The following is a 23,937-nucleotide window of genomic DNA, read 5'->3' on the forward strand; positions in this document are numbered from 1 at the left end:
CATCTCCTGCGTTGGTAAGTACTGCACAGATATTTGCTTAGTGGATATCCGCTCTCGAAGAAAATGGTAGCGGACATCTATATGTTTGCTCCTCGGATGATACATGTCGTTACCTGAAAGACTGATGGCACTTTGGTTATCACAATATAAAACTGTGGGAGTACCTGAAAGATTAGGCCAAAAATCTTCTTGCAACTGTTTTAGCCATATACATTCTTGTGTAGCAGATGCTAAAGACATATATTCCGATTCCAGAGTTGAAAGGGCAATAGTCTGTTGTTTTCGGGAGTTCCAACTCAAAGCGGCCCCCTGAAAAATAAAAATATATCCAGTGCATGACCGTCTATCTTCAGAGTCACCGGCCCAGTCTGCATCGCTGTATCCAACAATATTAGTGTGTTGATCACTTTTATATGTAAGTTTTGTAAATATGGTGCCCCTTAGATATTTTAACACTCTCTTAATAGCCATCCAATGCTCTTCTGTAGGTTGATTATTAAATCTGCTCAGAGTGTTAACTATATATGCTATGTCAGGCCGTGTGCCTTGTGAAAGGTACAACAAGCAGCCCACTGCTTCCTGGTATGGCTTATCTCTTATGATTTCTGTTTCGTCTTTAGCCTTTTTTAACGTAACATTTGTTTCACATGGTGTAGACACCGGCTTGCAGTTCATCATTCCAAAGCGGGTCAATATTTTTTGTATGTAAGCCGACTGGTCAATGGAGATGTCACCGTTGTCTTCCTGTGTGATCTTGTAGCCTATGCAGTATTTTGCTTTGCCCAAGTCTTTCATATAAAACTTTTCTTTTAATTTGTTTTTAACCTCCAGGGCTGTATTGTAGTTGTTAAAAAAATACAGTAGGTCATCAACATATACTGTGATAAATAGTATGTCACTTTCATTCAATATTCTGAAATATATGCAGGGATCCAGTTTTGATCTTTTCATACCAATCTCAAGTAAAGCAGCATTCAATTTAAGATTCCACTGCCTGCTTGCTTGTTTGAGACCATAAATAGATTTGTTTAATTTACATACTTTTTGTCCCTCTTCAAAGTATGCTGGTTGTGACATATAAATTTCCTTATCTATGTCTCCTTGAAGGAACGCTGTTATAGCATCCGTTTGATGAATTTGTAGTTTGTATTTTGCTGCCAAACCAATCAAATATCTTATTGAAGTGTTCCTAACGACAGGAGCATAAATTTCATTATAATCTATACCTCTTGCTTGCTTATAACCTTTTATGACTAATCTTGCCTTGTAACGCGTCACATTTCCTTGTTCATCTGTCTTTGTTTTGAATACCCACTTGCATGGTATCACTTTCTTATTTTTAGGCAAGTCAACTAAAGTCCATGTATTGTTTTTTAATAATGATTCATGTTCTTCATTCATGGCTTCTATCCACTTCTCAGCCTTGTCGCTATGAAGCGCCTCATTAAGGTCTTGTGGATCACTGTCTAGTAAACTCATGGCTGACTCACCATTTATACAAAGATATGTTGTAGGATTGCGTTCAGCAGGCGCTTCCCGTCGTCGTGGTCTGAGGTTTATTTGACGCGGCGGAGTGTTATCTACGCTGCCATCAGGTATGTATGTTTCATCAAGCGCACCATCACAGACTTCATAATCTTCATATGTTTCAGATCCAGAGGTACCATTTGGAGAATTTAAATTGCTGTTATCGTTGGATTCATCAACATTATCAGTGTCCTGAAAATCTATGTTATCTTCCAGTATTGGTAAGTATGCTACTTTCTTCTGAACATATTTGTCAGATGGTAAGTCTTTAATTTCATTATCATTTATTTCTTTGTTGATATTTTCACCTTTATTTTTATTTAATATTTTTTCTTCTTTTTCAGGTGCTGAAGAGACTTTCTTTTGTTCCACGGTGGCTTCTAAGAATATAACATCTCTGCTCATTATGGCCTGTCTGCTTTTAGGGTCTATAAATCTGTAGCCCTTTGTACATTCACTATAACCCACGAAAATCAACTCACGTGACTTTGCGTCTAATTTTTGTCTTTTTTCCTTTGGTATGTGAACCATGGCCTTGCATCCGAAGATTTTCATATGACTGAGGTCAGGCTGCTCACCGGTCCAAACTTCTTCCGGAGTAATGTCATTGAGAGCTCTGGTAGGCGAACGATTTATGATGTGTGCCGCAGTTGCTACTGCTTCTGCCCAGTAGCAGTTCTGTAAATTAGCATTAAGAATCATACATTTAGCGCGCTCTATCAGAGTTCTATTCATGCGTTCGCTAAGGCCATTCTGCTCCGGGCTGTAAGGGTTACTAGTTTGATGCAAAATGCCATATTTTTTCATTGTATTTTGAAAATTTTTGTTAATATATTCTTTGCCATTGTCACTTCTAAAAGTTTTTTATCTTCTTATTTAATTCATTCTCTACTCTGTTTTTAAACTCTATAAACTTATCATGTACCTCTGATTTACTCTTCATAAAATATACAAATACTTTTCTTGAAAAATCATCAATGAAAGTAACTATGTACCTGCAACCACTAAAAGATGCCGCCTGCATGGGACCACATACATCCGAATGTATTAGCTCCAATAAATCTGTAGCTCTGGAACCATTGTGCGGGAATGGTTGTCTCGTCTGCTTGCCTTCTATGCAAGTAATACATATGCTATTTTCTTTATTCTGTGACAATTTCACACCTGAAGTACATGCCGGTATTTTGGTTACATCAGTAAAATTCAAGTGACCCATTCGTTGGTGCCACAGGTAGGTATCATCTTGAGTTATAGCTGACATTGCATTTACTGTGTCATTATAAATTCTCAGCCTAAATGTATCATCAATTTCATCAGCCCGTGCTATTTCTTGGCCCATTTGGTTAAATATTATACAACCATCTTCATTGAACTCTATCTTGCATTTAGATTTTATTATTTTGCTTACTGACAGTAAATTGGTAGCTAGCTCTGGGGCATACAAGACTTCTCTCACCTGTATCTTGTTGAATCCATTCTCAGCGGGCACACGTATGGTTACATCACCGCAGCATTCAGCTTGGATAAATGTATTGTCTGCAATTCTTATTGATTTTACAGGTGATGGTCGTATATTTTCCAGCCACTCACGATGCATTGTCATATTCCTGGCCGCACCGGAGTCTACATACCAATTCATGTGATCCTGCAACAGTGCCGCTGAAAAAGCAGCTACAAAACCATTATTATATTTGGATTTATCATTTGCAGTCTTATTATTCTTTTTATGCCAGCATTGTTTTCCTAAATGCCCATAGCCATTACAGTTATAGCAACGAGGACCCTTAGATTTTTTATTTTGTACAATATGATTTGACTTAGACTTGTAATTGGAATAAAACGCTGTGGTTGTATCTTGTGTAGATTTAGATTTAACTTCTTGAAGCAATTTAGTTTTTATTAAATCTGCACTAATTTTAACTCCTGAGCTTTCAATTCCCATTATCATCGGTTTGTACATGTCCGGCAAGCCGGCCAGCATCAAAGTTCCAAGCCACTCATCATCTATAGAAAACTTAATACTTCTTAATTTATGGGCTGATGTCATAATTTTATTTACATACTCTTCTATACTGTTACTTGATTCCAAGGTGGTATTAATTAAATCCTTCAATAAACCAACCTTTCGAACTAACCCTGAGTCTTGAAAAGCGGTAGAAAGATTGTCCCATACCTCTTTAGACGTAGTTGCATCTTGGATGTGTACATATAGCATAGGATCCACTAGTAATATTAGCTTAGATTTCGCCTTCAAGTCTTTCTTTTTGTCAGTATCGGTACCTTGTACACATTCCCACAAATCTTCCAATTGTAGATATGCTTTCACCGCAAAACTCCATGTACACCAATTGTCTCGCCCTGTAAGCTTCTCAATTGACAATAATCCGTTTTGCGATGTCATTTTGGTATCTGAAAAAGCTGAAAACAATTCCGGCGAACTCGTGCTTTGAGGTTATGTACTTTTACTTTCGAAGATTGCACTTTAATTATTAGCCAAATCTTATAACGCACTATTGAGCGTACAGCCCATGACCTGATACAAATGAAAGAAATGGCTTTTATAACTGGTTATTTAATTAATCAAGTAAAACAAAATTATAACGTATGCACTGAGTGACAGTAGGATGAATAGAGAGAAAGGTAAGTAAAGTGGAACGCAATATACGTAGTCTGTGCTACGATGCTATTAATAAAATTGCAGGCGTTAATTGGTTCAGTGTTCACTTCCATCAACTGGGTTCTGAGAAAAATGGGACCAATCTGTATGCATATACATTCAATCAAAAAAAAATTTTTCAAAATCGGTCCAGAAACGACGGAGATATCGAGGAACAAACATTAAAAAAAATAAAAAAATAAACAAAAAAAAATACAGACGAATTGAGAACCCCTTCCCTTGAGATTTGGAAGGCGGTTAAAAAATACGTAATCATTTTTCGATTTTTGAACACTTCGCTCGTGCCGCGTTACGATTCGCACTTCTCTTATACCTAAAATTTAAATCTGAAATAACTTCACAACTTGTATTTATAAGACCATTTTTCATCACTAACCGTCCGAGTAATGACTTCTATCCCCCCTATCCCATCGCAGCCCCCATAATCATGTTTACCTAATTACCCCGCGTTCTCATTTGCGAATATAATGGGGAAACAATTAGCTTTCTTGTTTATTTTGCATTCCATTTTTTTGATAATTATTTTGTGAATGAAATTAACAATTTGACATGCAATTATGGCGATGAGGGCGACGGATTTTTACTTTCTAAATCTATTTGAAAAATAAATTTGAAAAACTCATAAAATTTATAAATAAATATTATAGGACACTGTTTAATTGACGTCAAACATTGTATAGGTATACAGGTACTTTTAGCAAAGAATTTGTTAGGTAGGTACAGGTTTAATTTTAGGCTTATGTTAAAAGTTATATTATACCTATTACGAAAACTTTCAATATTCAAAACCGAGATAAAAAAAACGTGTCACATTATATGTTTTCAGTCTTCAGGGTAAGAGTAGGTAACAGTTTCGAATAACGTGACGGGCTGATATATAGTCCGATGAATTGATAATCTGAATGCACCTTTTATACCCTCTTCCCAATGACAGATTTTTCTCCATGGATCCGGCGTTTCTATTTTTACGAATGTCCCTGGCTACCCAAGTATCCAGCCGTCATAGATGTTTTAATTTGTTTGTTTATTTCCAGAGACCCGCCAATACTGACGGCTCACACAAACACAGACATACTCCTCCGGTTGCCGGGCGGGAAACGGCTGAAAGACATCAAGTGGTTGTCTGTGTGGTGCCGAAGATTTACTGTAAGTATACTTACCTACCTAATGTACTTACCTACCATATTTGAGCAACTCCCGTTAAGTTTGTACATTTGGATCACGTCTCCGATTTTGATAAAAATTGGTAGGCTGATAGAGTCCATGATGCTGAGCAAGATCCAGATTTCTATACATTTTTGGTAACAAAAAAAGAAAGTTTCATACAATCAACCTAGGACATTTTGGGAAACCTAGAGGATCTTGCTCAGCATCATGGACTCTACAAGCCTACCAATTTTTATCCAAATCGGAGACGTGATCCAAATGTAGGTACAATCTTAACAGGAATTGCTGATTTATGCTACGATTCGTAGTCTATGAAGTTCTAAACTAGGTGGTGAACATTAATTGTGTCCTATAAAAAAAAAGATATTAACAGTTTGTCCGTTAAAACTGTGTGTTGGGTTGCTCGAAGGAAGAGGTGTGGTAGGTATATTAAGTGGGAGTTGACAATACACGAATAAAAGTGGAAGGGACTATCACGACTTTCAGGCGGCTTTTTTTATAATCACTATTATCACTAAAATTATTACGGTAGGAGAAAAGTACCTACTTATCATATATTATTTTGATTTGAAGTTCGTGGCATGTGTGCTATGATTGCAACAAGCTATATCATTCTTAGAACTAGGCTGGATTATAAAAGAATACCTATTTCAGATTTTGGGCATTTTTTTATTAATTGAGTTAAAGTTTAACTGAACTAGGTGCATTTTAATTATTAAAATTGATTATGAATAGTTTTGGAAACGAAAAAATCTATGTATACTTTTTCATTTAAAATATATCCAAATCCCAAATGTCATAACCCGCTGTTATTAAAGCATTACGCTAGTTGTCAATCGCGTCAAAATATCGATCGCGTGCGTACGCATGCGCGCGGCTTCCCGCCAAAACGCCGCCATCTTTGTTTCCAGTTTCATTCACCCGCTCATTCGTTATCTGTGGCCCATTCAATTGTGATGATAACGTGCAGACGTAGTAATTAGGTTTGATTGTAATTTGTAATTAATATTGTTTTGTATTTGAGGGTTTGGATTAGGTTAGATGTATGATTATAAATAATGTTATGAAGTAGATCGATTTTAATGATTTTTCGCTATTTTTTTATAACACGTCGGTGCCAAACAGGTATCAGGTATACGGTCCGCAACTCAAGGGGGTACTCAACTACATGCGCGTAGCCGACCCATTAGACACTTATACACTCCTTTTTTGAAGAATCCCATACTATAGTTCATAGGAAATACCTCGTCAGGGAGCTCATTACACATCAGGCCCCGTAGCCGAATGGCATTTCTCCGACGCCAAACGAAAGCGATACGCCGCTGGCTCTGTCGCGCCAATACGCAAGCGCGATAGAGATAGATATCTACTAGCGCTTCGTTTCGTGAGCGTTTCGTGAGCGATTGTGCCATTCGGCTAGCCACCCTGGAGCGTCCATGGGAGGAAATTCCTCTGAAACCGCATGGTGCGCGACCATTTATTTTTGTAAAAAAAATATTCCAAAAGAGTACTTAGTGGAGCCCTACTTATGAGCCCAAATAACCATAGTTGTACATTTGCTACTTTTGGCCACCATCGTTTCGCTTTCAAGAAGGGATAGAACATCTCAAGGCCCGCCCACCTGCTGCCATATCTTATAATTGTATTCACAGGGTACTTACGTGCCCTCAATGTGCACAGAGTTTCGCCGCAAGATAGGCTACATTACCATTCTTCGGGCGCATGAGCTTTGAAATATTGTATAGGGGCGAAGTGGTCGCCATGGTCGAAATAGATCCGACTCAATAAAGAACATCTTAAATCCTAAAAATCCGTGTTTCTGTCTACAGGTAAACTTCGGCGACGTATTCATCCCGCCAGGTCTCGACCCGCCGAGGCCAAGAGTCCTTCCCGAACTGAAGAGGCTCGCGCACGGCCTCCGATCTGGCAATATTAGCGTGCTTGACGCCAAAACGTTCTACATTCCTAATCTGCATTATGACGGCGCTGGTCCTGACGCGTACTTTTGGGTTGGGAATGGAAGCGAACCTAATCCTTTTGGCACTAAGGTAAATTCCCTGATGAAACTTATTAATTTTCCTGATGATCAAATTTTCAAAAGTCCTAGTTAGTCCTATAAATCATGATAATGGATGATAAATGGAAGAAAATCTTTCACCCTCTTAGGTTGCTTTGATAAAAGACGACAGTTCGTCTGGCCAATGGCACAGTATAATAAACAGTACTATCGTACAGTATGGCCACTCCCGCACCCCACTGAAAGTGCCGCCCACCCTCTCTCGGTTACCCCACAGTTACCGCCTGTCAAAAACGCGAACAGTCGAACTGTCATATACAAGCATGGTACGCGGTCACCTACACGAGCATAGAATGTGTGCTAGGAACGCGCCTCTTTCATATGTTTGATCGCCAGTGTCCGAGATGTGCCAATGGTGCTATTACGCTCTCGATCGAACGAGATGCTTGAGTAAGATTTTCCTATTCGTTAATTTTAAAATACAAGCGTCATTCTCTTAAAATGTCCTCCCGGATCACCCCTCGTAAATCCCATAATGTCCGACCGCTTCCTACTTCACTTAAACACTAAACACTGTTCCCATGCAGGTCCCAAGCGAAAGCGGTTCCCTTAACCCGCTCCGCGGCTACCAAGGTGAGGACATCGAGATCCAACTCCCTGGCAAGCTGACAGCGTACGACATAGACTGGCTAGCCGTGTGGTGTGTCGAGTACCGGCATAACTTCGGACATGTGTACATACCGAAGGATCTAGATGTGCCGCCGGCGTTGGGGCAGACGAAGATTACTGTGAGTTGGGGAGATTCTTGGTCGTTTTTCTTGTTTTTCCTGAGGATAAAAATAGTCCTGACATACTGTTACCTTTTTCGATTAAATGACAAGCCGATATCATACGGGAACATATAGTTTGGGGGTCTTATTAGGTAGGATTAGTTCAAGTCACTTGTACTGGCTGGCCGTCTGGTGTGTCGATTACCAGCATAATTTCGGACATGGTTACATACCGAAGGATCGAGATGTGCCGCCGGCTTTTGGGGCAGACTAAGATCACTGTGAGTTTGAGGGAAATGGGCATATTGGTAGTTTTTTTGCTGAGTTTTGGAGACGAAAGGAATAGTTTTTAAATACGGTTCTAACACTTAGTTAGGTAAAAGTAAGGAAGTATGGAAGGTTCTCACTCCAATTTTTATGAAACGCCGATTGAGTGAACCAGTGTCAGGTTAAGATAGATTTTGCGGTAAATATAGTAAACATCGAATTAGATTCTGAATGACTACGATTCGTAATAAATTCAAAATTGAGAGTAGGCATAGGTTTGACTTGTCAGCACAAACAGTAGAATGTAGTGGTTAGTGGTTAGGTACTACTTACTCTACAATAATGTGCAACTTTATAAATGCTTAAATGCAACATAATCATCGAAGGGTTATCGCTCCGCTTTCCCTGCAATTACATAATCGATCGATACAATGGGAAATGGAAAACCTAATCAAGCGAACGAATGAATGAATGAAAGAACGAAACCGATGTGCATGATTTACTATTGCTAAAAAACACTATTTTTTTAATCTTTATTAGGTGTAAGTAACTAATGTTTCCTTCATAAGTATACCTATGATTGATTTTGTACTTTAACGTAAGCTACGAGTATGATATGCACACCGCAATGGACTGAACAGGTGCCGTAGCCGAATGGCATTTCTGCGACGCGAAACGAAAACGAAACGCCGCGAAAAGTAGTCTGGCTCTGTCGCGTCAATACGCAAGAGCGATAGAGATAGATATCTACGAGCGTTCCGTTTCGTGAGTGTTTGTGCCATTCGGCTACGTACCCAGCAGAAAATAATCACTAAAATCTAGCTCTTTTATTACGAAATCATTCTGACAATATTTTTTATAACTTCATTACCTGTGTGAAACTATAGATGGTCAAACAAAATTTGTCACAAAAAAGGCGCCAAATTCTAATTTTCTATGGACCTTCTGGATATATTATAGGTTTTCTGGATAAACCTTCGCCCTTACATTTTTCAAATTTTTAGTGACAATATTGGATTGACCGTCATACGTACGTCAGTACATACGTTAAAGTAGAAAACCAAGAATAAAACCAACATATTTACCTAAATAACAATTTGTGCTAATTCATTTCTATTTTTTTTTCAAAAGCCGCTTTGGATAACTGTCTATGCCAGTAACCTTTTTTTCAGCGCTGCCATGGACTAACATTCTATAGTTTGCTTTGTCTATGCTTTTCAGGGAAAAAGAAAGAAGAAGCCAAACCATCGACATAGAATTAAGCCGCAACCATTGGTTATCAAAAACCAACCTTACGTCCGCCCGATACAGTACTCTTTTGATTGGTTTTAAGGATTATAAAGTGTGTTTTTTTTTTGTAATTTTCTTACGGACTGCTCAAAACCTGTAGCTAATATTACATATTTAATTATATGTAGAAATGTTTAATAATATTACGATTTATCCATATTAATTATAGACAAATACTTAAACCAATCAAGACTGTATTTGCAAACTATTCCGCATTTATTAATTTCATTATTTAGAAATCGCGGCAAAAAAATAACAGAAATGGTGTTACCATCTTCCAAGACTGAATTCTACCAAAAGCTACTAATACTACCATGTTACTAAATTATTTGTTGTGTGTTCATTATCTTATTAATAAAATCTGCTTGTTTGTTTGTCTTTTCTCTTTGCTTACCTTGGATTGGATTATTGTATTTTAACAGCCTGCTTGGTGGTATAACCCTGTAAGTATAATTTTTATTTTTAACAAATATTAACTTTTCATTCTTATTAAGTAATTATTTATGCATTTAATTTTAAAATAAAATTTCGTTGTAAATTTACATTGTTTGGTTATTTTAATTGATAAATGATCGCCAAAATCTCTGACACTCAATTAGTAGAAAAGTTGTGAAATGTAAAACAGACTCTGTCTACATTTTTCAAAATAGCCGCCTTGTTACTGACAAATTTGTTTATCATACTTGACACCTACTATATTATATTATCCAATGAATTACAATGGTATTTATAATAACAACGGGTTATAGCAAAACGGAATATAAGTAGCTAAAATGGTAAAGTAAACCTACTTTACTATTTTACCTACTTATAAGTAATATTTTTTCCCGTGGATCTAAATAAGGACCCAAAATAACATTTTATCAAAATATTTCAGACAAGTTCAACTACATCACAAACTCCTGCTAGCGCTACTAATAACTGCAAAGAAATTTTAGACAAAAGGCTGCAGGTCAAATGGGAACTACAGGTAACTCAAATTTCGTATTTTTGATCATAATCATAGTACCTACCTAGCTGCAATATTTACCTAAGGCTGAGGTCATAATGCTTAAAAAAAGATTCTCTTCAGATTCTTAAAAAAAATTCTTAAGAAAAGATTCAATTAATCCTCAGACGCTAGTTAATATTGTACTTTGAATATCTGCATGAGAGATTTCAATGTTTGCGCATGTAAAGACTAAAGACTAACTTTAAAGATTTTTATTAATTTTGATTCATGGACTTTTATTTGAAAATATCTATCATGAGAATAATTAGATGATATCTTTCCACATCCAAGCTATTGGTCTGCTGTGAAACAATAAGGTAAAATATATTCGTAAATGCATAATTACTGCCAATGTCAATTTATGTTGAGAACTCAATTTAATAAATAAGGATGAAATTTGTGCAATTGTCGTACATATTGTTTTGATTCTATTTAAATTTGATTTTCTTAAAGGCAAATTCAGTTCTCATCTAAAAATTTGTGACTTAAATAATTATGCTATGTTTATTTGATGCCAACGTTGGTAGGTATTTATACACATAGACTACACAAATGCTATATTATAAGCTAAATGACCATACATACAATGCTATTATTTTCTTTAATACTGAATTTTACTGCAACACTATGTTATCTAACATTAGTATAATTCTAACAAATATCTTCCCTATGAATTTATTACACAAACCTTGTAGACGAGAATGTCCCTAGGGTACAAGCAATAACAAAAGCCCTGTATACATTTGTTACATATGCCAATTTGAATAACATCCCCAAACTGTGTAGAATTGCCAATCACTACGAAAGCCTTAATGCATGTATTATTTTCAGGGCAACCAAATACAAATAACGCTCGCGGCGCGTCTAAGGCGGGAGCAATACATGGCCTTCGGAATATCGGGAGCTGAAGGCAGACCAGCCATGCTGAACGCTGATGTGGTTGTTGCTTACTGGGACAACAAGTAAGTATGCGTTGGCAAAGCATGTAGATGGTCCTTCGGGCCGGATTTAGATTAGGATTAGGAGAAACAGCTTCCTCTTGTCTTGTACATAATTTAAAACGATGAAGGAAATTTATTTAATCTTATTTTAACAAAAAAACCATAAGGCATCTCTACCCGTCCACCTTTGGGCAAAGCAGAAAAGTTATTAGACGTTTAGAAATTCATAAATACCTATCCGCCCTTCTGACAGTTGCGTTAGTCTATTTTCACATTATCCGATCCGATATCGGATGTCGGAAAGATTTCATTGGAAAAAATCCAAGATGGCCTGTAATGTATGGCATATCGGTCCGACATCCGATAGCGGATCGGATAATGTGAACGCGCTTAGTTAGATACAAAACAACAAAGATTTAAAAGTCGTATAAGTGGCCTAGCGGCCAAGAAGACTTTTTTTTAATTTTTACCTTACCCACATATTTTTTTTTAGATCAAACCAACCTAAGGTAGCAGACTACACGATAAGCCACTTAGCCCAATGCGACGGTGAGAGAGGAGTGTGCCCCGACGCGAGACTTGGCGGCAGTAACGATGTAGTCGTAGGTCAGTATTTCCAGTTTTGTTACTCAAAATGTGCCTAGACAAATTGACAATAACTTACGCTCCAAATGCTCCAATTTAACTGTATATAATTATATGAAAAAGTGATAACATGGATTTAATATGGAAGAGTAGTAGAGAGACGCAAAGGTCGCAAAGCGTTTCGTTGTCGAAGCAATAGCGATTCTGACCGGCTTGGTCGAGTTTTGTTACGCAAAACAAATACATAGGCTGCAATACTAATCTCGGATTTAAGACTCGTCCAATATTATGTAACCCTATTCTTATTGCTCTGACGCACCCAGCCGGGGCACTTTCATTTTTAACCTTTTAAAGTTGATTTACATTAAGCAACAGGTTAGCATATTAATACATGGATACCATTGTCGGTACATATATTAAACTAATACAAATAAAACTACACTATGAACTAATAAATTAAACTATAACTAAACTAAATCTACCTATAAAATAAAACCCTATAAATAAAAAATAGAACCTAAGTCAGAGCCGGCCGGTAGAGTGCCCAGAAGGCTGGCGGCATTGCCGCGCTGAACAGCAATGCCGATGCGCCGGCGGCGCCGAATCGCCGATGGGCAAGATATGCTCCAGCCTTCTGGTCACCCGACGCGTCTATTAGGCGTATACCATTTGTATTTGGTGAAGCCCATGCGATAGAGCAAAGATTATGAATGAATGAATGAATGAAATTGTTTATTTCGAGTAACGAATGACTCATACAATTTGTTAGTAAGCTTACGTTTAAAATGTTAGTACTTAAACTAATAATAATAATTACAATATATATTCACTGCTGGAAACATGCATTTCACAGCAGTGTCGCATATACGGACAGTCCAATCTATCCGCTAACATACACAGGATAGGGTTGGGGCTGGCCCGCACCCGGCGCACCAGGGATGTACACCGTTTGCGCATAGTCGTATAAAAACAGTCCACGTGCGCTTCTGCAAACATCCCTGATGCGCTGCAGAAACGAGGCAGCCCCATCAATACCCGGAACGCGTTGTTGTACTGGATCCGAAGGGCTCCGTAAGTCCGCTGCGTATAGAATTTCCATAGGCTGCATGTGTACATGGAAGTACAATACGCTCTAAATAAGGTAAGTTTTACCTCCTTTGTACACCGCGCAAACCTACGTGAAATCATATTTGCCCTAACCGACAGAGCCCTCCGTTCTCGTTCTACGTCCATATTATCTTTAAGGTCAGACGTAACAATATGACCTAAATATTTGAAGCTCCCCACTCTCTCAAGTGGAACATCATTGAGATAAATAGGAGGAACCTCATTTATCCGATTTTTTGGGTCAAATACCATCAAATAACTTTTTGTTACATTGTATTTAAGGCCGTGTTCATGGGCGTACTTCTCACATACATGTAACAATTGACGTAAGCCACAAGCCGACGCGCTAAGCAAAACCATGTCGTCTGCATAGCTTATATTGTTTACGCAAACTGCATCTATATGACAGCCGACACGCATCTTACCCAGCGCCTCAAGTAGTCCATTCACGTACAGATTGAAGAGTGTGGGCGAGGTTAACCCGCCTTGCCTCACGCCACAATCCAATCTGTACGGGTCCGACATCGTGCCTGCCCATCTAACACTATTGACCTGGCCCCCATACCAGTACTTAAGTATACGGATTGTCTCTGAGGGTACTTTAATAACTTCCAGCTTCTTCCACAACACATCGTAGGAGACCAGGTCAAAAGCTTTAGATAGGTCTAAGAAGGCAGCATAGACTGGTGTTTTCCTATCCACGTAATATTTGACAGTATACTTAAGGCACAGTATCGCACTTTCAGTGGATAGACCAGGTCTAAAACCAAACTGATTGTGATTTAGGTGCACGTACTTATTTAACTGTGCATTAAGCAAACTGTCAAACACCTTTGCTATAATGGTCGCAAGGGAAATAGGTCTATAGTTAGAGGAGTCGGATAAATCTCCAGTTTTATTTTTTACGACAGGGACTACAATAGTCCTCATTAAGTCCTCAGGTAGGTAACAGTGTCTAACACACAGCGTGTAAAACATCGCTAACGTCCTTGAGACATGAGGACCCGCATACTGGAGATGTTCAATGCTGAGGCCATCATGCCCCGGGGACTTGCCTCTGGAAATCGAACGAATAGCTCTAGCTACATCCTTAGCCGTAAAACACGGACCAACCGGTTCCGTAATAACCTCAGCACTGTTCATCTCCAGAGATGGTCCGAGCGGCGATTTTACAAAGAACTGTTCTTTGAAATGGTTAGCGATCTCTTTTAAATCACTTTTGCCTCCAACGCTCACTGGACATCCAGACCGGAGCTTCATGTTATTGGTAGCCTTCCAAAAAGAACGGAAGTCTTTTTGGAGTGCTGCGAGGCTATGTGATCCATTTTAATTTGGGTTTCATGATTTTGACACCATTTAAGGCGAGATTTGAAAATCTTACGGGTTTCACACATCTCATTGAATAAACTTCCATGTGAAGGTCTACCTTTAAGATTCCACTCATGAAACTTCAGCCTCGCTGCCCCGTGAGCGTCCTTGACATGTCGATTCCAACCCACGACACGATTTTTAAACTTGCGTTTCCTACTCTTACGACTGGCAATAGCAGCTGCACATAGAACTGATACAATATCCTTGTATAAATTATTAATTACTGTTCTATGGCTAGTTTCATTGCAATACTTGTCTGCGCAAAGTCTGAGCTCTGATGGAAAATCGATACATTTCAGTCCTTTACTACATTCATTATTATAACGTGCCACCTGATCCGCCCCTCTCCTCCCCCACGCTACATGTTGATTATAAATATTATTAGGTAAATTAACTAATCTAGGTGTTATTAAGCGTAAGTCGCATTCTAGCAAAAGAGGAAAGTGATCGGACCATGTAACATCATACTTTACATACACATTACATATAGACGACATGACAGCTTGTGTGATAAGGCAATGATCCAGCCAACGTTTACAATGATGCGCTTCACTTATGAAGGTATAAGTTTGAGAATCAACACCTAACTTTTTTACGTCGATGCAACACCATCCCAGTTCATTACAGTAGTTAATAAGTTCACAGTAAAAAGTTCATTTGGGTGTGCGTTGAAATCTCCCAATATGTATACAGATTCAATGTCACATTCGTCGACAAGCGCACTCACCGTACCGAAGCAGTTCGTAAAGTCAGGCAGGTTGTCCATACTATTCGTTGGCATATATACACTTATCACTACAATGGGGCGATCAGCTGTAATTATTTTTATTGCACTTACTCGCGGATTATTGCACGGCACTACCGATACATCACTAAACACCGCACTCCTCCACAATAGAGCGACGCCGCCGTGGGGACGCCCACGCAGCATTCCCGCCGACGTATCCATAGCCGACGTACCTGTAGCACTAAACCTACTGTCGATACTATTTAAGTAGGGTATTTCTTCAGGCATCAGCCATGTCTCCTGCAGAGCAATGATGTCACACGTTTGACATAACTGTCTAACACTGTCAACACTGCGCTTAACGTTTTTACAATTGAAACTTGCAAAATGACATCTATTTATAGCCATATTATATTTACGTATTGGGTGCATTGCCGACTCCAGAGCTTACTCTGACTGGTTGTTTGTATTTATAATGTACAAACTTACGAAATATTATATCTTTGGGCCATAAATTACTATCAAGAAATAACGGTATCTTTGATTCATTAACAAAGAACTTATAAGCGCTGTAAAACTGTTCATTTCTAATTTTAATCTTCTCCAATAAAACGTCAACTTTCGTTTTTCGTTTAATATAACTCGTTATCTCCGATTCAATTACATCTTTGTTTACTCTAGTTATAAACATAGGTATTCTTCGCTCGGCCGCTCTAAAACTGCCGCAGGATTCGTCGGAAGTGCCATATTTACCGTTATGACGGTTATTTCTACCTTTCTTTGTATATTGAACAGACTCCCATTTTCCGTCCTTCGGGTCGTAATTTTCCTGCGATTGGACCTCCGTACTTAATACTTAGCATACGATTTATCATGTCCAAACTCCTCCGCATTCGAGATAACGGCCGCACACGGCACGCTCGGCGGCGCGGCCGCCGATGGAGGAATCAGCTGTTCGACGGGATGACTCATCTCACTCGTAGCAACGGTCGCGGCCGCCGACGGCGGTTGCGATATATTTTGCGCGGTAGATCGACTACCCGACATCGAACCTTGCTCACTTACGTTGATATTTAGACTTACAGGCGGAGATTTGATATCTGAGTTGCAATTTTCACTTTCCTGTAACGTGGAGTTGTGGGAATGCGATATACCTACAGGGCCGCTATCTAAACACCACGCCCCCCGTCTCCCATTAACATTACATATCGATAACCTGGCAGGAGCAGCGGTTTTCATTGATTGGATTTCTTGTTTAAGGTCTTCGACGTCGTTTAAGGTGGCATACATTGATTTAATATTGTTTACATCAGTCTGCAGACGTACAATATCCTTAAGTAATTTGGTACAATCTAGGTGATCGAATAAAATCGGTGGCAATTTCTCTAACTGTCGAGCCACAAATACTGGTATAGAACTAGGGTCTGCAGTTCTAAATGCGTTAATGATGTCATTTATGTCCCGTTGTTCCTTTTTCTCTCCTTTACGATTAACACGTTGCATTTTCGTTGTAACGGCCTCAAAAAGTAACGACTTAGACTTTTGAATTTCCGTCGTTGTGAACGATGACGTACATAATCGCACTAAAGTTTCTTCGTCTATAATTGATAGCTTATTCTGTATGTAAGACAACATTTCGTCTATAACGATATTACAGACATTACACTTCACCGTATTAGCCGACATTTTTTACGACACTTTACGCGCCGGTCAAAAATATTAAATACGGAACAACAACAATGCGATGCAATGCGTGCGTCACAGCTGTGCGCTTGCGCGAGACTCTGATTATCCTTGAATCGTATTTTTCTAAAAACAAAGCCCCGTATGCAGTTTTATAATCTACACATTGCGAAAAAACCGAGATTGTTGAATTATTTACGGTTCTAGCTAAATTGGACATTCTATATCCTGAGTACTATTGACCAATTTAGATAGAACCAAAAAGGGCTCAAAAATAGCGGTTCCTGACGGTGCATCGTTTTAAACATTTATCCCTTACAGTATCCGGACAGCAAAAGAACGGCATAACCACCATCACCTACCGTCGCCCCCTAGCCGCCAAAGAACCGAACAAAGACAAAGAAGTGCTCACATCACGCTCGCAGTCTGTGATCGCGGCGTTTGGACCGCTCAACTCGCGATATGAGGCCAATGCTCACTCGTTTATGGATACTACTAGGACTGATGTGCAGCTCGACTTTGGAGCTCAGGTAATATAAAATAGTACATTACGATACAAGTGCGGAAAAGATAAAGTTCTAAACGAATGGCGATAAATATTACACGACCGAAGGGAGTAGTTACGAATTTCCTTTTCGCACATGTATACTATATTATTGCTGGCGTCGGTTGCAAACAAGCATACAGCTATCATGGCGGTAATCAGTCTCCGTAGCCTATGGACGCCTGCTACTCCAGTTAGGAAGTGTTTTTGATTTTCTCCAAATGTAGGTTTTTTGGGAGACCAAATATTCTATAGAATTTTACTTTGTGGTCGATCCGGTTCCCTTGCGACGCCCTTTTCCACCATTTTTTTTAAATCTGCATATACTACTAATAATTTACATATTGTTTTCAGAACGATAACACATGCATCGGTCTAGCTGAGTTGGACGATGATGGCCCAGCACCGTGGCCAGCGCGCGTCATCGCCGGCGTCACCAACTTCACCGCCCGCATTGGGCCCGCTGGCGGCAAGCGTGGCTACACCCCTATCACTGGTATGATAACTGAGGCTTACTTTACAACTTGCAGAGAGCGAGACATGCATCGGTCTACCTGAGCCCAGCACAGTGGCCACTATCATCGCATTTTTTAACAAATCTATCATTATAATTATTGTCTTCGGTTACCGCGATAGTTACTCATGAAATAAAACTATGGAAACGGATTAAATCGCGTATAATGAATTTAAAATTCATCCCGACGTTTCGAACTCTTTACAGCGTTCGTGGTCAACAGGTCACCCGTTTTATTTCAAATCTATCATTTTTATCCACATTTGAGTCACTATCACTAGTCTCTTTTGAGTGAACCTTAGTTGGAGATTTGTAGTGTAGGTACGTAATAAGTAAATAAATAAATAAGAATCTTAGGTTGGTAAAAAAAATTAAAGTTCCAGAATATTGTTCGTATTCTCTAATTACTCTCATATAAGGAGCTTAATTGTGATTGAAGTTGATTTACTGGTATTTTCTTTCCCTTACATGCAGACAATGACATAAGTAAAGGATTTTTACCGTATGGTAACTATACTAACCCTTTTATCCTCTTTTATACATTTTTTTTCGTAATACTCATAAAAAACATTTATTTCATTTACATCAATGATTTTATGATTATGACTTTAATTAGTCTTATAAGTTAATCAATAAACTTTTTAAAGAAAGAAACGACGGACACCTACCCTACTATCCATGTTACAATTTAATGTAACTTTTATGAGTATTTGGAAGCAGATAAATATCACTATCTCTATCGCACTTCCATTGGTGAAGGCCGGATTTTTCTTAAATAATATGATATCTCATTTCGATGTATTTATTATTATGTTCTATAAACACAAATTAAACAATTTATCAAATTAGTTTAAGTAAAAAAGTTCATGTCAAGTTTGAAGCCCATCATTAATTTAATATTTTCCGTTTAAAAATTAAATTGATGATAATTTTACTACCCAATTTTAATACATACATGATTGCAGGGCATCCATCTTGGGGCATCGCGTGGTATATCAACGACCTGCTGATCCCGGAGCTGTATGTGGAGCGAGGGAAGACCTACACCTTCATTGTAGAGGGCGGGGACGACCAAACTAACCCTGCTAAGTACGTCTCTTTTATGACTTATCCATTATTGTTGTTACAAAAATCTAGATTTACATTTACAAATAACATGAATTACGATACAAGTGCGTAAAAAATGAAATTGGAAACGAGTGGCGATAAATTAAAACACGGCTGAAGGGAGTGTTTTAAATCGACACGAGTTACGAATTTCCTTTTCGCACGTGTATCGTACGATGTTTTTCAGTACAGGTGGCCTTCCGAAGTTTCGACCTGACATATGATCCATTTCTCGCACTAGTGCGTAAAAAAGCACCATCTGTACTGAATAGTACATTTCGTTATAAGTGCGAGAAGTATCGTAATTCGTGTAGTGTTTCGAAATCCTCTTTTCCGCACTTGTAATCGTAATATACTATTTATTATTTGCTCACCACTTCATTTCGTTTACCTACCCCATTCTGTAGTTGTTACTGAATTATATAGGTAATATATAATATATTGTAATTGTACGATATACGATACTTCTGATTCATATTCATACTTTCTAAAAGTCTGTTTTCTAATGGTTTTAAATATACAAAAAAATATTAAAATTTTAAACTTACCACCTTTTACGTACATGCAGCGTCAATTTTGACATTTGCTATTGACAAAGGAAATAATGATACCACATTCGATTTATAAAAGCTACCACAATTTTAAAGTCATGGTAGATTAATGCCAAGTAAATTTGTGGGCATGTGTATAGAAAGTATTATTTGTTTTAATTACATAGTTGTTTACATAATTCTGTTATTTAAAAAACTAATAATTATTATATAGATTATTCTTTGGTCATTGTTTACTAAAACTTCAGCTCTAAGAATGTTGTAAAATGATGTGTTCTAGATTCCACCCGTTCTACATCAGCGACTCGTCTGAAGGCGGTTACGGACAGAAAAGGCCAGAAGACCAAAACAAGCAGCGAGTGTTTGCGGGAGTGGCGAGGGATAATGAAGGCTATGCCTACCCTACTGCTGGTGAGTTATGTTAAATCGCTATTGATTATTTAAAAAAAAAAACAAGATTCCAGTTAATCCGCTGAAATTTTGCGTCCTTGAACGTTAAACGTTAAAGCGCCTGTAGAGCGCGTGTGGGGGCGCTTAGCATTTGATAATCAGAGCAAATATTCCTCTCTTGCATTAAATTATATGTTACCCTAATTATATATTTTCTACTAAAGTATTGATAGTTTCAACTGTAATATATCATGAACTAACAGGTTAGCCAAATTTATAACTTCCCGTAATATAAATGTTAATTTACATTTCAGTTGGCCGCTACTGCGAATGGACGCACAAGTCAACAGATCAATCGGCCGTGTCTGACACTTTCGAGGCTTATACGAAAACTCTACAGTTGGAGTGTAATGAGGGCCAGCCAGGAACACTGAATTGGACAGTAGCCGAAGAGACGCCTGACCTGGTGTATTATCAGGTGTGTACAGATTATATAGCGAACAATAGGAAAGCGCTTAGTGAGGTACTTTTAGGTTGTGAATGCATATTAGTTGGGTTTTCGTTTCAACTTTGTGAACGTAGATTATTATAATATAGTTTCCCACATTCTAATCAATAACGTTTTCACTTTTGACACAATTTTGCTGTCGTGAATAAGATTTGAAACTCTAATGACTAGTTTTATTTTTACAATTTCAGCGCCATCTTCAGCAAGCAGAATCACAAAATTATAATTGTATTATTTTGTTCCAGTGCTACACACACAATAACCTGGGTTGGAAGATTCACGTACTAGATCCAGGGCAACCCATACCACTTCCAGGAGATCAAAGAGCTGAATCTGCAGCTGTACAACTACCGACAGTTTCAGCTGTGATTGTCATTTTAATATCTTTTTGCAATATTGCATCGAGATAAGATTGCCTATAGCACAAATAGCGGGCTCTGTTAAAAGAATGTATGAAACGGTGTATGAAATGTTTTACACAAATTGTAAACTTTGAAATTTAAAAGTTAAATTAACTATATGTGCTGTTTCATATACTTCATGGAGATTGTGATATATTGTTGGAATATTATTATAATATAATAAGTAACAGAGCTCGCACGAATTTATGTACAGGTGTTTTTAAATTGGGTAAATAATGTCAATCAGCATTAAATCAATTTCATATCAAGTACATTCTATAAATTGCATTTTGTGCATTTATCTTTACGATTTAGCTTCAAATATAGATGAAAATCAATAGTTTACTATTGTAATACATGATATCATAGAAGTAATGACTATACATTTATGTATTTACATTTTACGGAATTGAAAAAGCTAACAGCTTGACAATAATTACATTTTAATGATTTAAATAAAAAAGCGTCACAATAGAAAATTTTGACAATAAAATTGGCTAAATGTCTTAAAAGTAAGTATGTAGTTAAGATTATTTTAGGCGCATGCCTCGTGCTTGACAATACATTAATAGATTTTTAAACATTTTGTATAACAACTATACTTTTATTATTGTTAAGTCTACTATTGTTAGTATTAAATGTAATTACGTGACAATAAATGGAGTCAAAACCAATTACTACATATAATAGTTATATATGTAAGAGTTCAGCTATCGTGTTTTAATGCAATTATATATTAGATATCAATATAAGTTAATCGTTCCAGCAAAAAACATACTGATCTGAGATGATAATTTACAACATCGCAGTTATGTGTGTAAAACTACGACATCAAAGAGTTTGCAATTTTTCAAAGCAGTACAGACACTATCAATTCACTACTTAAGTACCTACTTACTGTCAGGTAGTTTTCCTGAGATTCAAAAATGTCATACATAAAAATCATTTTGAATTATTGGCAGTCAAATCTTGACTACCTACATTAAAATAATAATGTTGACAATATTTCTGGCAGTGAAATTCGTCTGTTAAAAGATTTTATCCAAAACCCTGGAACGTAATTATTAATTGATTGTCGTACAGATTTTATAAATATTAATGATGATTAGAAGATGTTTTTGTTGTCAAAAAAATAAGATACATTAAAATGAATTGTTAAAATTAAAATTTATGTAGGTACCTTTTGTCTATATTTCACGAATGTTTAATTACCTTCGAGTTTCTTATTAGTATAAATCCATTGTTGATAAAATTTACTTTACCTCGGCCTCTGACTACGTTAGAAAGTTAGAAGTAAGGTATTTTCAAGTTACCAAGATGTGGATTGTTCTGACCTAAAAGGTTCCACTGATTCATTATTATAGCCTTGACTTACTTCATATGTAATAAAATAAACTTTAACGTACTGAATGTTACTCTGACAATAAATTTGAAATCGTCTGAATAATAATATCTCTAATATAAATTTTAAATTTATGTTGTGTACTGTGTTTACGAATACTATTTTAGAGAATTGTTTTCATATATAAACTTTTACCTATTAGATATGCCTAACGATATCGTAATTTCGTAAGAGAATATAGACAATAATTATTAGAAAGTAATTTTAAATCATTTTACACTTCGTAGTCGTAGATGTTGGAGCACAAATTTCTGTTAAAATATAAGATTTTTTATAGTAAATAGTTGATTAAATTTGTAACTAAAAATAACAAATACATACACATAAAAGTTTTCAATTAATGTCAAAGGCCTGTGCTTTATATTGTGAAGAGTTTGTGCCTCTGACGCAGAAGTAAGGTATATTTAAAGTTACTTACAGCAAAACGGTGCTTAGGTTTTATTTATCTGAAAGTTATTTTTATTTGTCTAGATAAAGCTTAGTAAAGGACAACAACTGACATCATCGATTAAAAAACCCGCGTAAATTAGATATAAAATTGTAGATTATTGATTTACTTAGTATTTTTAGACTTGTCGATCATATACGTTTACATGGTATTTACTGCTTGCCAGAGGTTCGTGATTTTTTAACATTCTATTTGGAAACGATAATCATAACATAAATTACAATGGTATTTTATAAAGAATCAATAAATAAATTAACGTTGACAATAATAAAGGGGAAATCTGTGTTTACGGTGAACCTACAAAATAAGTGATACTAAACAGTAAAAGACTTTTTATTCTGTAAATTAGATACATATATTTATACTTTTTAAACGCTAGGTGTTATTTTATAATGACAATACTGAAATCGACATCTTTTCTAGTGCCACTAATAATTTACAATTATTTTGATAAAGATGGTTATGAATTGATGACACTTACGCCCACAATAAATAATTTCACAAATTCATCACAGAAATGTACCTTCTACTTACAATGCTTTATAACAATAGGTACTTATTCGCATTTAATAAGATCTGGCTCAGAGTTTTGTTTAACTAATACTAGAAGATAAATAATATATATACATATATATATGTTTTAAATGCTTACATAGATTTAATTTAAGTACGCAGTTTTATAACTTGTTATTTTTTTACATGTTTAGCAAAATACAACCCATCTTTACGTTTATAATAAAATATTATGGCCGAACTTTAGATTGTAACAGCGAAAATTTAAATTGGCCGCTATGAGTCTCTAGTTTTCATAAAAATAGCAGCTATTTGCTGATTTTGATAATTGTACATATTTATCTTAAGTATACCTAGTGAACAATACTGTTTGGCTACTCATTGCTGTTACTTGTGTAATTTATGATAACTTTGACAATAAACACTTTTTCCTAAACTA

At 36.9% G+C, this 23,937-nt stretch overlaps 1 protein-coding gene across 2 annotated transcripts in view; it reads left to right on the forward strand.

Annotated features, from left to right (window-relative positions):
• LOC125238256 (protein Skeletor, isoforms B/C) overlaps nt 1–23,937 on the forward strand; it is a 75,062-nt gene extending 51,125 nt beyond the window's left edge. For both annotated transcript variants that reach the window (XM_048145531.1, XM_048145532.1), the window contains exons 5-18: nt 5,239–5,350; nt 7,201–7,419; nt 7,976–8,176; nt 10,138–10,158; nt 10,593–10,685; nt 11,538–11,668; nt 12,141–12,253; nt 17,442–17,650; nt 18,019–18,160; nt 18,653–18,685; nt 19,144–19,267; nt 20,117–20,247; nt 20,541–20,704; nt 20,980–23,937. In XM_048145531.1, the coding sequence (XP_048001488.1) occupies nt 5,239–5,350; nt 7,201–7,419; nt 7,976–8,176; nt 10,138–10,158; nt 10,593–10,685; nt 11,538–11,668; nt 12,141–12,253; nt 17,442–17,650; nt 18,019–18,160; nt 18,653–18,685; nt 19,144–19,267; nt 20,117–20,247; nt 20,541–20,704; nt 20,980–21,144 (1,858 nt within the window). In that variant the 3' untranslated portion in view covers nt 21,145–23,937. The remainder of the gene's footprint in view (nt 1–5,238; nt 5,351–7,200; nt 7,420–7,975; nt 8,177–10,137; nt 10,159–10,592; nt 10,686–11,537; nt 11,669–12,140; nt 12,254–17,441; nt 17,651–18,018; nt 18,161–18,652; nt 18,686–19,143; nt 19,268–20,116; nt 20,248–20,540; nt 20,705–20,979) is intronic.

This window comes from Leguminivora glycinivorella, chromosome 23, assembly GCF_023078275.1.
Source record: "Leguminivora glycinivorella isolate SPB_JAAS2020 chromosome 23, LegGlyc_1.1, whole genome shotgun sequence".
NCBI classification, from domain to species: Eukaryota; Metazoa; Arthropoda; class Insecta; order Lepidoptera; family Tortricidae; genus Leguminivora; species Leguminivora glycinivorella.